Below are 12,836 nucleotides of genomic sequence, written 5' to 3' on the forward strand. Positions count from 1 at the left end.
AGCACACAGTGGGCAACATATCCCGGAGAACATTTGGCAAGATTGAAAAGTCGGATGGGTCCTCTGCTCTTATCCTCCTCCAACCCTCTGTATGCGCTACAATACCTATAATCTCCTGGAAGTTGTATGGTGACACTGCCATTATGTCACCATACAACTTCCAGGAGATTACATATTCAGAATGATGAAAACAAACCATGAATTCCATCATTTATTTACATGATACTAGGGCTGCGACTAACGATTATTTTTTTGACTGATTAACCTGAAGCTTGTTTTGATTCGATCAGTTAGGCCCTAGACGCACCAAATCAATATGAACCAAGCACAAACAGTGGTTTGGTCCGCAACATATCATAAAAGAGGCAAAAATGTTGTTTACTGTTTTCCAAAGTCAAAGCTGCTGTGTGTGAATATCTCGTTTTGCCTAAACACACAAAGATATGCCTGCATATACTCATTCTTCCAGGTCATTGTACTCTCAGAGCATTGAATCGATCACAACGGCACTGCTCAGGTTGTCTTAGACGTTTCACACCTCATCCGAGCGGGCTTCATCAGTCCATGCTCAATGACTGGGTGGGACAAACACTAGTCTGACTACGTAGGACAGCCCTAGTCTGATACAAAGATAATAGATCTGCTTTCATGGATGATTAAGGAAATTTGAAAATATTCACATTTGAGAGGCTGAAGTCAGAGGATATTTACATTTTTTAATTCAAAAAATATTAATTGAATAACAAAATAGATCAATAAATCAGTATTGATGATCAATAAACAGTAGTTTGACTGGATAATTGATTAATTGTCGCAGCTCTAATGACACACATCTATTTACCGAGTCTGGAAAAAGTATGGAAATTTGGATCTTGCTCTGCTGTAGGCCCATCATGATAACAAATTTTGCCAGACGATAATGGTCCTACAAGTTATTGCCGATAAACAACATTATTTTGAGGCCATTTTTTCATTAATGTAATGATAATACAGTATATGGCATAATAATGCGAGTACACCAGTACACCACCAACAGCAATAAACTTACATTTCTTTGTAATTGGAATGTCAAGAGCTTATAAATAAAATAAATTAAACAAACAAAAAAAGACCAAAAAACCCTCATGAAAATAAAATGTACGCTCAGTCCCTTTTAACAAAAATTACACATCAATAAAAATCACAATCACACCCAAAAACAAGAAAAAATGGACCTTTGTGAAGAAAAAAACACTCCAATAAAAACCGCACATAACTATAAAAACAATAAATAAAATGCCTGAAGTCTCTGTAAAGAAAGTTGCATTTCAGTAAATAATCAACATTGGGTATTATTCCTTAACAGGAACTGAAATGAATGAAGCCATTGGGATGATGCCTGCTGTTGTGTGGCCTCACGCGGTACACAGCGGGACAAAATAATGCCATGACTGTTTCACGGATGTGGGAAGTCGTGGTGACAATGTATACCCATGCGGGAACAATGCGCGTCACGCAAACTATTGTCGCTCTCAATTTACCGATCAATCTATGTTCCCACCCTCACCTATGGTCATGAGCTTTGGGTTGTGACCGAAAGGAGATCGCGGATACAAGCGGCTGAAATGAGTTTCCTCCGTAGGGTAGCTGGACTCATCCTAAGAGATCGGGTGAGGAGCTCAGAGTCGAGCCGCTGCCCCTTCACATCGAAAGGAGCCAGTTGAGGTGGCTCGGGCATCTACTCCGGATGCCTCCCGGACGCCTCCATGGTGAGGTGTTCTGGGCATGCCTAGCCGGGAGAAGGTCCTGGGGCAGACCTAGGACACGCTGTAGGGATTATGTCTCACAGCTGGCCTAGGAACGCCTTGGTGTCCTCCCAGTGGAGCTGGAGGAGGTGGCTGGGGACTGGGAAGTCTGGGCTTCCCTACTGAGACTGCTGCCCCCGCGACCCGGACCCGGATAAGCGGAGGAAAAAGGATGGATGGACCCTTGCTACTGGCTATATTATATGAAAAAAGGAACCATGAAATCACAAACTTAGACAAAAACATATTTGACTTACTTTTTCAAGAGAACATACTGTATATCACTCGTGGAACTTACTGAGGATGAGATGCCTTCTTTAAGGAGAGTTTGGATGTGAGTACATTGGTGGAGCTCGAGCAGGACTTCCAAGTAAGGAGAGAGCACTCTGCGAACCCGGTGTCTTCCACTGCTGAGAAAGGCTGATCATCTCGTACGATGAATTCAATTATTTTTGGGGTTATTTGCTTAGCCTTCTGACTGTCACGCACACATGGGCGAATGTCGGCCAGCTGTGTTAGCTGCCGTTTGACTGATAATCACACCGTGAGCCTCGAAAACTCACCATACTCCGTCACATGTTTGTTGTTCAAAGGCCGTATTAAATTTAAGCTTTTTAACATGCGAGCCAGGCAAGATAGGTCCACACGGCAGACATGATTTTTTTTTTTTTGTTTTGGCACACCTGTGCAGTGTGAAGGAAAGTGGGAGGAGGACGTTGCCCAAGACGCAGGGATTGCTGCAGTAGTACTGGCCACATTTTTTTGTGATTGGCGTTAAAAGGCATGTATGGGCATATGCCGATCATGTGATTTTTCACAGAAATCGTCCGACACTAATCGGTGGCCAATCGATTGGAGCATCCCTAATTTTTAGTTTTTGTTTCAATTTGTTTAACCTTTGAAAGTGTCATGCTTAGCTCATGCATGCAATTTTATGGTACGTTTCAAAATGTACCTGCACTGGTTTTTGACTCAGTTAAAGAAAGTATTTTTGTCCTCTCCTCTATTCTGTCATTATAGTTTCCTTAAAGGTAATCTTAAAATATTGTCTGGTCTAGTTCTCGTGAACCCAATGTGTGTATTGTCTCACCTCTGAGCTGAGTGTATCATGACACCCTAACAATAGCACATTTTGTAGGCCTTTTTGCATGCATACTGTTATTTAAGAAGCTCATTCCACCTTTTGCCTTTTTTCATGCACAGACAAGCATGCAGTCAACAGCAATACCACCGTGCAGCCTTTTCCAGAGGGCATGGGGATCATCATGTTTGGTAAGATGGTCTAATCCCATTTCTTACAGTCAGTTATCAGCCATAATAAAATGATGCCACTAGCAGCACTGATGGTATTTTGTTTTTTTTACATGCAGGTATGGGTTGCTTCTGGGGAGCTGAGAAACTTTTTTGGAAGCTTCCGGGGGTCTTCTCCACACAGGTTGGCTTCGCCGGCGGCTTTACCCCCAACCCTACCTACCATGAGGTCTGCTCTGGTAATTAACTCCGCCCCCTCGCGTTTGCTATAGATGAATATTGGGCATAATTCGTTTTGAGGAGTGGACTGTCAAGACACCCTGCTGCGTTTTGATGCCAAAAAAAAGGGAGAAAATGTAAAAAGGCAAAAGGACCACAGTCAGACTCATTATAGCGCTCACATCCTCCCCACCGCCTTCCCTTCATCTGCAGGCAACTTCTACACCAAATGCACTGCTCCAGATGGGCTGCATTCCCCCCTCCCACCAATCCCCCTCTACCATCCCCACCCACCCATGACCTACTTGTAAGGATTGGGCTCCGTTCTGTTCTGTGCTACGCTTTGCTATGCTGTGCTATGCTGTGCTGTGCTGTGCTGTGCTGCGGCATCTCTCAGCAGAGTTTACCATGTATGAAGCGCCATCAACGGGATGCCTTCCCTGAGACTGATTTGGCATGGTGGAGATACAAGCATAAATCTCAGAACCATCAAACATCTTGGTTACCTGTGTGTGTGTGTGTTCCCATTTTCCTCATCAAGATTCTAATAGATTCATGTAGGGCATTGATATATTATTCAAATGAAGATGTCTGGCTCTGTTTGACTCTTGCACACTTCTCGCGTGCTTTAATTATGAACTCCTCCCTCGCCGTGGGCGCACAGAGAACAAGCACAGAGTCTCAATGGCGGACACAGCAGGATCGGACGTGGAAAAGGACGCAAGAGGTGCTTTGGGCTTTGGTTGGCAGACATTCTGCTTGTAAAAACCCTTCAAGGGATTGTGCGTCAGCTATAGGATGACGGGAAAAAAACAGATCGAGAGCTGTATCACAGAGAAGGGAGAGGGAGGGCGGAAATGAACTTTTTGGATGGGAAAGAACATTTGAAGGAAAGGATGGTGGCCTGTCTGTCAGTAGAGAAGGTGCTGGTGTTGCTCCAGTGGCCGTGACGGGGAAGAACAATGCGACGGCACCGGACCGAAGAACTGTCAACACAACAGGGTCAGGACGGTCAAAGAAAAACAGACAGAAGAGAATGATGGAACCAGATAGTGAGGTTACATGAGAATGAAAGGGCAGACTCAAGACATCTGACATAAGAGGTGAAGGTGTTGTAGGAATTGCTGTAATGTAAGATATCAATAATTTTTAGGGTTGTTTGATAATATCAGCCGCCGATAAGTGTTGGCCCAATATTGGCATAAACATGTGATATCAGCCAACATCTGTATCAGGTTTTTTCCCCTGTATTGAAAGCCGATACAGAGTTTTTACCGTCAACGTCGCAGAATTGCAACATCAGCAACATTGAATTATGTAGTAAATACTGTGCCGCTCACAAGCCTGTGAGGAAGAAGTAACTCTTTGTTTAGCAGTATTACAGTAGTACACCCAGTAAGCATTTTAACATACCTCAGTATAAACACCTCAAACTAATTTGGACCGCCACAAATAGATTTGGCGCTACCTGTTCGCCCTCGCTCATAAATATATTATAATGGGGCTGTCTGTGAATGTAGCTTGTCAATTCAACTCTGTACAGTAGATGGCGTCGTAACTCAGCTTCTTAACACACCTCATACGCACCCGGTCTGCCAGAGAATAAGATGTAGCAAGAGGGATCAGTGTTGCAAACCAGTGCAAATTCTACATTCCACACTGGTCACTAGGTGTCTGTAATGTTACTGTAATGTTTGGTGAGGCGGTGAGGCACACAATCACCAGACTTCATTGCCGGAACAACAGGCTTTTATTGCAGGTTTGAATGATCTCACAGCAGGCGTAATATTAATAATATTAATAACGACAAAACACAAGCTACTGTTGCGGCCGTAACCCAGCAACAGTAAAGCTAAACGCTTAATCTCAAATCAGAACCCCTGACATCACTTCCTGTCCACACCCCACTCATCCCCCCAGATACACACACAAGCACAGGTTTTATGTCTTAAATGGCTTATTTTCTGTTATTGTAGTTATTATATTGTGTAATACGAGTCCAAAGGTGACTCTAGGGTTCTTATTTCACATGTAGAGGGCTGTAATAATGTTAAAAATAGATGTTTTCTATGCTTTAACTGCGAAAATAATCCATTTATAAATAGGGAATCCCATTATGTGTAAATTCTCTTATCACAGTTGGTCTGGAACCAATTAACCGTGATAAACGAGGGATTAATGTATATGTGTTTCACTTTACGAAAAAAGTGACAAAAAATATTGAACTTTTTCATGATATGCTCATTTTCTTTCAATGTAGTTGTACATCTATTACATTTTGGAAGTAACTTGTCCATCACCAGTGAGGATAAACAGTGATGAATCACACACATTAAGAATACTTAAGCGCATGTACATTAAGATTGAGGACACGTTCCCGCTCACAGCCCTACAGCGTTCCGACAAAAAGCACTAAGAAGCAAAGATTTCTTTCCTCACTTTAAAGGAAAAAAAAGTTTTGACTGCAGGGGGTGAGAGGACAGCGTACTTTGTCAAAGTCACAACGGCATCCATCCTGACGCACTCCCTCAAGGCGTTTTCGCACCTGCCTCGTACAGTTGGGCTGAATTGAACGGTTCATTTACCCCTCTCGGTGCAGTCTGTTTGGACAGGTGTGAATGCAGCGATCACACACAGCGGATCAAAACAACCGGACGTTGTTGGAAGATGCTGTGTCGGTCTGGTGACAGAAAGAAAAGTTTGTGGTGGAAGCGTGCTGCCTGCCATACAATAATGTAGAAGGCCTAGTTCCTGTAATTGCAGTTTTATTTCCTTAGCAATAGCCCATAAGCAGACGTTCCAAAAGGTTTGTTGTGAAGCTTCTGTGTTTGCTTGTTTGATGAAAGTGCAATACTGTCACACTACTTGTCCATTTAGAGAGGACACTAATCAAGGAAAGTGTAAACAAAGTGTTCAATGCCATCATTGGGAGAATAAAGTAGCCTCTAACAGCACAAGTACAATTAAATTAAAAAGGGTGATGTGACGGTGCACAAGGCCATTGCCATCCACATGGCTTTTCACCCTGTTAGTTGAAGGGCCCTTGAAAACACAACGTCTACTGTCACCATTCAGTTGTCATTATGGCTGTATGCATGTTTTGCATACTTTTGCGAGGTGTATCTTTTTTTACCGTGGCGGAATCATCAGAGAGTAGGGAGTAGAGATTAGAGTAGAGATTAGTAGAGAGAATAGATATTAAAACGTGACGAGAGTTCTTGTTTGGAGAAAAGCTGTATCGCAAGAACAGGGCAGCCAGTAGCCAGACTGTGAATTATAGCATCTCTACTATGAATGATAATACAGTATACTATGGAAGTGGCAGTGTGCAAGGCATTATTGGAAGCGCACATTTTAAGTTTATGCACACCTACAAGTCTAACTTACAGTGTTGACAGTGTTAGCGAGTGACATGTGGCTGTTTTTTCCATCAGAGTTGAACAGCTGCTTGCTACTTGTTGATGTCCAAGCAGACGCTGTAGTAATTCAACATTTGATCAATTTTACTTAAGATTTGTCAGATCAACCCACATAGGTGTTTAGACTTGTTTGTACCCTTAATCGCTGAGCGGTGCTATTGACGCTCATTGCATTTGGCGAAACTTTTTGCATTTTGAAGTTCTATTTAGAATCTCCTTAAGATTCAACAGTTCAAAATGTAAGTTCTTGACATTTTTGAACTGGTCTTAAAATGTTGATCAGGGGTGTATATACCAGGTGGTCAGCAACCATTTTGCCTTCTCTTCCAGTAAAGAAAAATGGGTTTGGAGCTGCAAAACATGGCACAGAATATAAACTTTTAAGAGTTGTTACCTTTTTAAAATGTTACCAGTTACAACAACAGAATTCAACTAACTGAAATGTAGAGTGCATGTGTAGGCTTACTTTGAAATAATTTAAACACTGAATAATGTGGGCTTTTCTGAGTTGCTCCCGTATTTGTGTCAAACTCAAAGAAAATGTTGCTAACTTTAACATAAATACGGCCATCAGAGTTCACACAGCTACATAATCAGTGCTGTCTGCTCAATATCGTTTACATCACTCGACTCATCACAGGCAATTCAATGTGCTTGCATTAAATTAATGTCATCAATTTGCCAACTGGTGATGTTTGTGCCATTCTATTGATCCTGCCCTTGATTGTATTTGCAGGGAGGGGCATTTCTTTCATTTTCAGAATCATAGATGGTGTGATATTTTTATGAACGACTCTTTCATGTATTCTCCATCTGTGAATGGCTTCCTCTTCCTCTTGCTGCTCTTGAGTGCAGTAATCTACAACACTAGTAGCTATAGTTGATTGTGGAGCCTTTATCCACTTTTTGAAAGTATGTTTCAACCTACCGTATAGTTCCAAAATCCCTCCCTTGCATCCATCTGCATTTGGGTACTTTTCAGAAAAAGCAGAGGGCTTGTTTTGTCTGTCTTTCAACGTTACATTTTGTTGTTTGTATTTTCGCCACATGTCAGGCACACGGGTGCGTAGGCCACCGTCAATGGCAGTGTAGGCAAAGGAATATGTCCATTCAGAATTAAACTCTCTATTTTCTTCTGACATTTTTCTTAGTAGGCACAAATTCATAGCTATGGATAGCTTACCGCGGGTAGAAGCACACAATCAAGACGTCTTTTTCGTGTGTCATTATCACACTGGCCCTGCCCCCCCTTCCCTTGCTCATCCAATCAGCAGTCAGAACGCTGTGCAGATTCATTCCCAGACTTGTGGGGAGTCAGATAGTTCTGTCCTTTTCAAAAGGCACATTTCCTCCGCTTTGTTGTAAAAATAAAAAAATAAAAACTCACAGAGCGCAGCGTGGGAGCCACAACAAGATGGCTGAAGAGCCGCGGGTTGCCGACCACTGGTATACACGAACACATGTACTCTGTGTGTGTTACCATAATAAGATAAGTGGTTGCCCAGCACTTGTTCATTTTAGTGTTCAGCGCGTTTAATTTGAGTGACATCACTTTTATATTCATCATCAACTTTTTAATTGTATGTTTTAGTGTTTTTAGAACCCTCCTAGTGTTAAAACACCTTTTTGGTGTAACTGTAGCTGCACATTTACTGTCATGCAAGCATTGTAGAAGCCCCCAGTATGAGTCCTAATGGTCCTGGTCCTGGAAATAGGTGTGGATGAAAATGCAGAAAGAAGACAAGGTCAGCAGCCTTACCTACTGATTTTAACCCATTGTTTTTCCTTCCTGCAGGCCTTACTGGACACACCGAGGTTGTGAGGGTGGTCTTCTCCCCTAAAGACATGAGTCTGGAGGAGCTTCTGAAGCACTTTTGGGAGAACCATGATCCGACACAAGGTAGTAGATGCGGCACTCAGTCACACGCACTAACCTCCACACAAAAACGTCGCCTATCAAACAAGAGGAATCCCGAAGGGGCAAAGGGTGTATTAGAGCAGAAGGATGCTGCCCAGACGTGCACACGTGTACGTTGTGGTGGGGAGGGAAGTCTCGTGGGTGTAAGTCAATGCCAGACAGTGTTAATGTGTCTCAGATCCATCCATCCATAGAGACACATGCCAGTGTGGTGGATGAAGCCCCCCCAAAACCATGTCTGTGTAGATTTTCAGTCATCCTGGTCATGGTAATCCACAAAGGTTGAATGAAGGCAACTGGACTTCTTTTGTTGACGTTTTATCTTCAATCCAAAAAGTGTCTTCAGTTGTGAAGATGTTCCCAAAAACCATCTGTGTGTTTTCTTTGCAATGCAAAATAAAAAAAAAAAAAAGTAGGTTGGATACGAGACACTTGGTTCACAAGACGAGACGTTGCACGAGATCAGGCCTACAAGAATGAGGTGAGATAACATTACTTTGAAGAAAAGCACAAGGAAAAAATATAAAAAATATATATTGCAATCTACTAATTTAATGTCTACTACGTTACCTTGAATTTTCCTCACAAGGTTATTCTCTTTTGCACTCTGTGTGTATGCTAACGGCCCCGCCTCCACCCACCAAGACAGAGACTGTATAACTGACAAATGGGCTCACTCCGTTCATGCCGTTGTTATACAGAACAAACGCCGCAAGGTGCTGAAACCAATGCACAGAGTGAACCCTCTTCCTGCCTGTTTGGAGGTGAGAGACAAGGAAAACAGACACGCATGCACATGGTAATCTATTGAGGCCGGCAAAATGATCAAATTCATTTTCATTTATTGTGTGATTCATTTATTTATTGGTTATCGTCCCAGTGCTAGTGTCCACCAGTTGTTTTTTCTGAACGAGAAATCATGTTTTAATCTCGTCAGAAGCCTGAAGAAAGTAATTCCAAGAAAAAGCACAATAATGGCGACTCAAGGAAAATTTCAGCGAAATGGAATATAAAGTTTAAAAACAATAAGTAAATATAAAAGATGTCGTTCATGAGAATAACATTTTTTTTCCTAAACAACAGGAGGATTAGTGTGTGTGCCTGGGAGGGGAGTCTCTACACAATGAGACTAAACTCCGCTGATGTTACAGGGTTTGATTTGTTGTTACGATTTACTCTACTGAGCAGCCACGACAGAGACGTGTGTCAATCCATTCTCTCTTCTATGGTCACCATCACATTTTAGATGACAATTTGGTAGTTTGTGCAACTTTAGAGGCGAACATTTTGGTCGGACTCTATTTGACGTAGGAGGTTCAAGTGTTTCATGTGGACAGAGCATTAATGGCACACCTCTTTTCCCCCACGGCCCGTCTTCTCCATCTCTTTTTGTGAGTCTCTCTTGTTTCGCCTGCTCACTGGAGGAGGTGATGTAAGAACATTAATGCACCAGGAGGGCGCTGGAGGAGCGTGCGCATGGAGGGAGCAGGGCATGAGAGAGAGCGAGGGGACGGGCAAAGAGCTACTCTGCTCACTCATATGGAATGGAAGGGCGAGGGGGGTGGTATGACAAGTTGGAAAGAGGTGAATCAAAGATTTATAGGTCTTTGCTCGTCACCACCACACACATACACACAGCATGTACCCACTGACATTACTTGAGTCGATGCCGTCATGTTTTGCATCCGTCATGATTGCGCTTACATATTCAGCGTGACCCAAATACAATATAAATGTCGGCACGCTCATAAGCCGAATGCTCCTCATCGCAAGAAAGAGGGAAATTAAAGAGGTCTAGAAGGTCAAGAGAAGCGGGTATAATGTTGTGCTGCATGTACTGTAGGTTGTGTGCGTCTCCCCACCATGGGCAAAGACGCACAACGGGTCCAAAAGAGTAGTCATGCGTTTCCCCCCTGACTCACAGACTTGTCTCTTCTCATGTTTTATTTACAGCCTGTGCAGTTTATTGTCCACGCCACAGTTAGGAACAGTTCCGAAATATCTTTTCTTTTATTTTTTGGCGAGTGTTACTTCCCGAGCGTGACTTCCTGCTGTCTCAACCTTGCCCCATACCCCACCCCCCACCCCACCCATCCCCCCCTCCCACCTCGCCAATTCTGGGTTCACATGTAGCAGAAATTCTCTCTGTGATTTGACAAATGTGGCGTGATGTGGCCCGCTGGCTGTGCCTTCACGCGTGCTTAAGCTCCAATTTATTCCGTCCACCTTATAGAGATGCTCTCGGAGTAATGCAGGAAGTTTCGGGATATCAACACAGACACACACGCACGCACATGGCACACACACACCATTGCATGCACACTTTTGTCGACACAGCTGTCACATATGTGTGCAGGTTTAGAGTTCATGCACTCATTCTTATAACGCGTGTGTTTTGGGATCTGTGCCTCTCCGCTTTGCCTCAGTTCAAAAGGGTTTAGTCCCGACAACGTGATGTCGGGGCTGCGTCGGCTCCGCCAATCCCGGCCTGGATAGCAACATTAGCAGCCAATCAGAAACTCCCGGCAGCCTTTGCTGTGTGCCCTCTTTCCATATTCAGCAACGCTATAGTCTCAATCTGCCGGCTTCTCTGGGATGTTGCATAAAGACGACCCCCACCCCACACCCGCCAACCCCCCACCAAACCACATCACACCCCCAAATTCAAGAAACGTAGCTCCTTATGTCTTGAGTTGTGACAACTCTTCAATAATGCAGAAAGAAAAGTTTGTGGTGGAAGCGTGCTGCCTGCCATACAATAATGTAGAAGGCCTAGTTCCTGTAATTGCAGTTTTATTTCCTTAGCAATAGCCCATAAGCAGACGTTCCAAAAGGTTTGTTGTGAAGCTTCTGTGTTTGCTTGTTTGATGAAAGTGCAATACTGTCACACTACTTGTCCATTTAGAGAGGACACTAATCAAGGAAAGTGTAAACAAAGTGTTCAATGCCATCATTGGGAGAATAAAGTAGCCTCTAACAGCACAAGTACAATTAAATTAAAAAGGGTGATGTGACGGTGCACAAGGCCATTGCCATCCACATGGCTTTTCACCCTGTTAGTTGAAGGGCCCTTGAAAACACAACGTCTACTGTCACCATTCAGTTGTCATTATGGCTGTATGCATGTTTTGCATACTTTTGCGAGGTGTATCTTTTTTTACCGTGGCGGAATCATCAGAGAGTAGGGAGTAGAGATTAGAGTAGAGATTAGTAGAGAGAATAGATATTAAAACGTGACGAGAGTTCTTGTTTGGAGAAAAGCTGTATCGCAAGAACAGGGCAGCCAGTAGCCAGACTGTGAATTATAGCATCTCTACTATGAATGATAATACAGTATACTATGGAAGTGGCAGTGTGCAAGGCATTATTGGAAGCGCACATTTTAAGTTTATGCACACCTACAAGTCTAACTTACAGTGTTGACAGTGTTAGCGAGTGACATGTGGCTGTTTTTTCCATCAGAGTTGAACAGCTGCTTGCTACTTGTTGATGTCCAAGCAGACGCTGTAGTAATTCAACATTTGATCAATTTTACTTAAGATTTGTCAGATCAACCCACATAGGTGTTTAGACTTGTTTGTACCCTTAATCGCTGAGCGGTGCTATTGACGCTCATTGCATTTGGCGAAACTTTTTGCATTTTGAAGTTCTATTTAGAATCTCCTTAAGATTCAACAGTTCAAAATGTAAGTTCTTGACATTTTTGAACTGGTCTTAAAATGTTGATCAGGGGTGTATATACCAGGTGGTCAGCAACCATTTTGCCTTCTCTTCCAGTAAAGAAAAATGGGTTTGGAGCTGCAAAACATGGCACAGAATATAAACTTTTAAGAGTTGTTACCTTTTTAAAATGTTACCAGTTACAACAACAGAATTCAACTAACTGAAATGTAGAGTGCATGTGTAGGCTTACTTTGAAATAATTTAAACACTGAATAATGTGGGCTTTTCTGAGTTGCTCCCGTATTTGTGTCAAACTCAAAGAAAATGTTGCTAACTTTAACATAAATACGGCCATCAGAGTTCACACAGCTACATAATCAGTGCTGTCTGCTCAATATCGTTTACATCACTCGACTCATCACAGGCAATTCAATGTGCTTGCATTAAATTAATGTCATCAATTTGCCAACTGGTGATGTTTGTGCCATTCTATTGATCCTGCCCTTGATTGTATTTGCAGGGAGGGGCATTTCTTTCATTTTCAGAATCATAGATGGTGTGATATTTTTATGAACGACTCTT

At 42.7% G+C, this 12,836-nt stretch overlaps 1 protein-coding gene across 1 annotated transcript in view; it reads left to right on the forward strand.

Annotated features, from left to right (window-relative positions):
• Positions 1–12,836, forward strand: part of msrab (methionine sulfoxide reductase Ab) — a 53,373-nt gene that overhangs the window by 11,965 nt on the left and 28,572 nt on the right. Inside the window, exons 2-4 of the mRNA XM_054795758.1 lie at positions 2,988–3,056; positions 3,155–3,274; positions 8,469–8,573. Coding sequence (XP_054651733.1) covers positions 2,988–3,056; positions 3,155–3,274; positions 8,469–8,573 — 294 coding nt within the window. The remainder of the gene's footprint in view (positions 1–2,987; positions 3,057–3,154; positions 3,275–8,468; positions 8,574–12,836) is intronic.

The sequence above is a fragment of the Dunckerocampus dactyliophorus genome, chromosome 13 (assembly GCF_027744805.1).
Source record: "Dunckerocampus dactyliophorus isolate RoL2022-P2 chromosome 13, RoL_Ddac_1.1, whole genome shotgun sequence".
NCBI classification, from domain to species: domain Eukaryota; kingdom Metazoa; phylum Chordata; class Actinopteri; order Syngnathiformes; family Syngnathidae; genus Dunckerocampus; species Dunckerocampus dactyliophorus.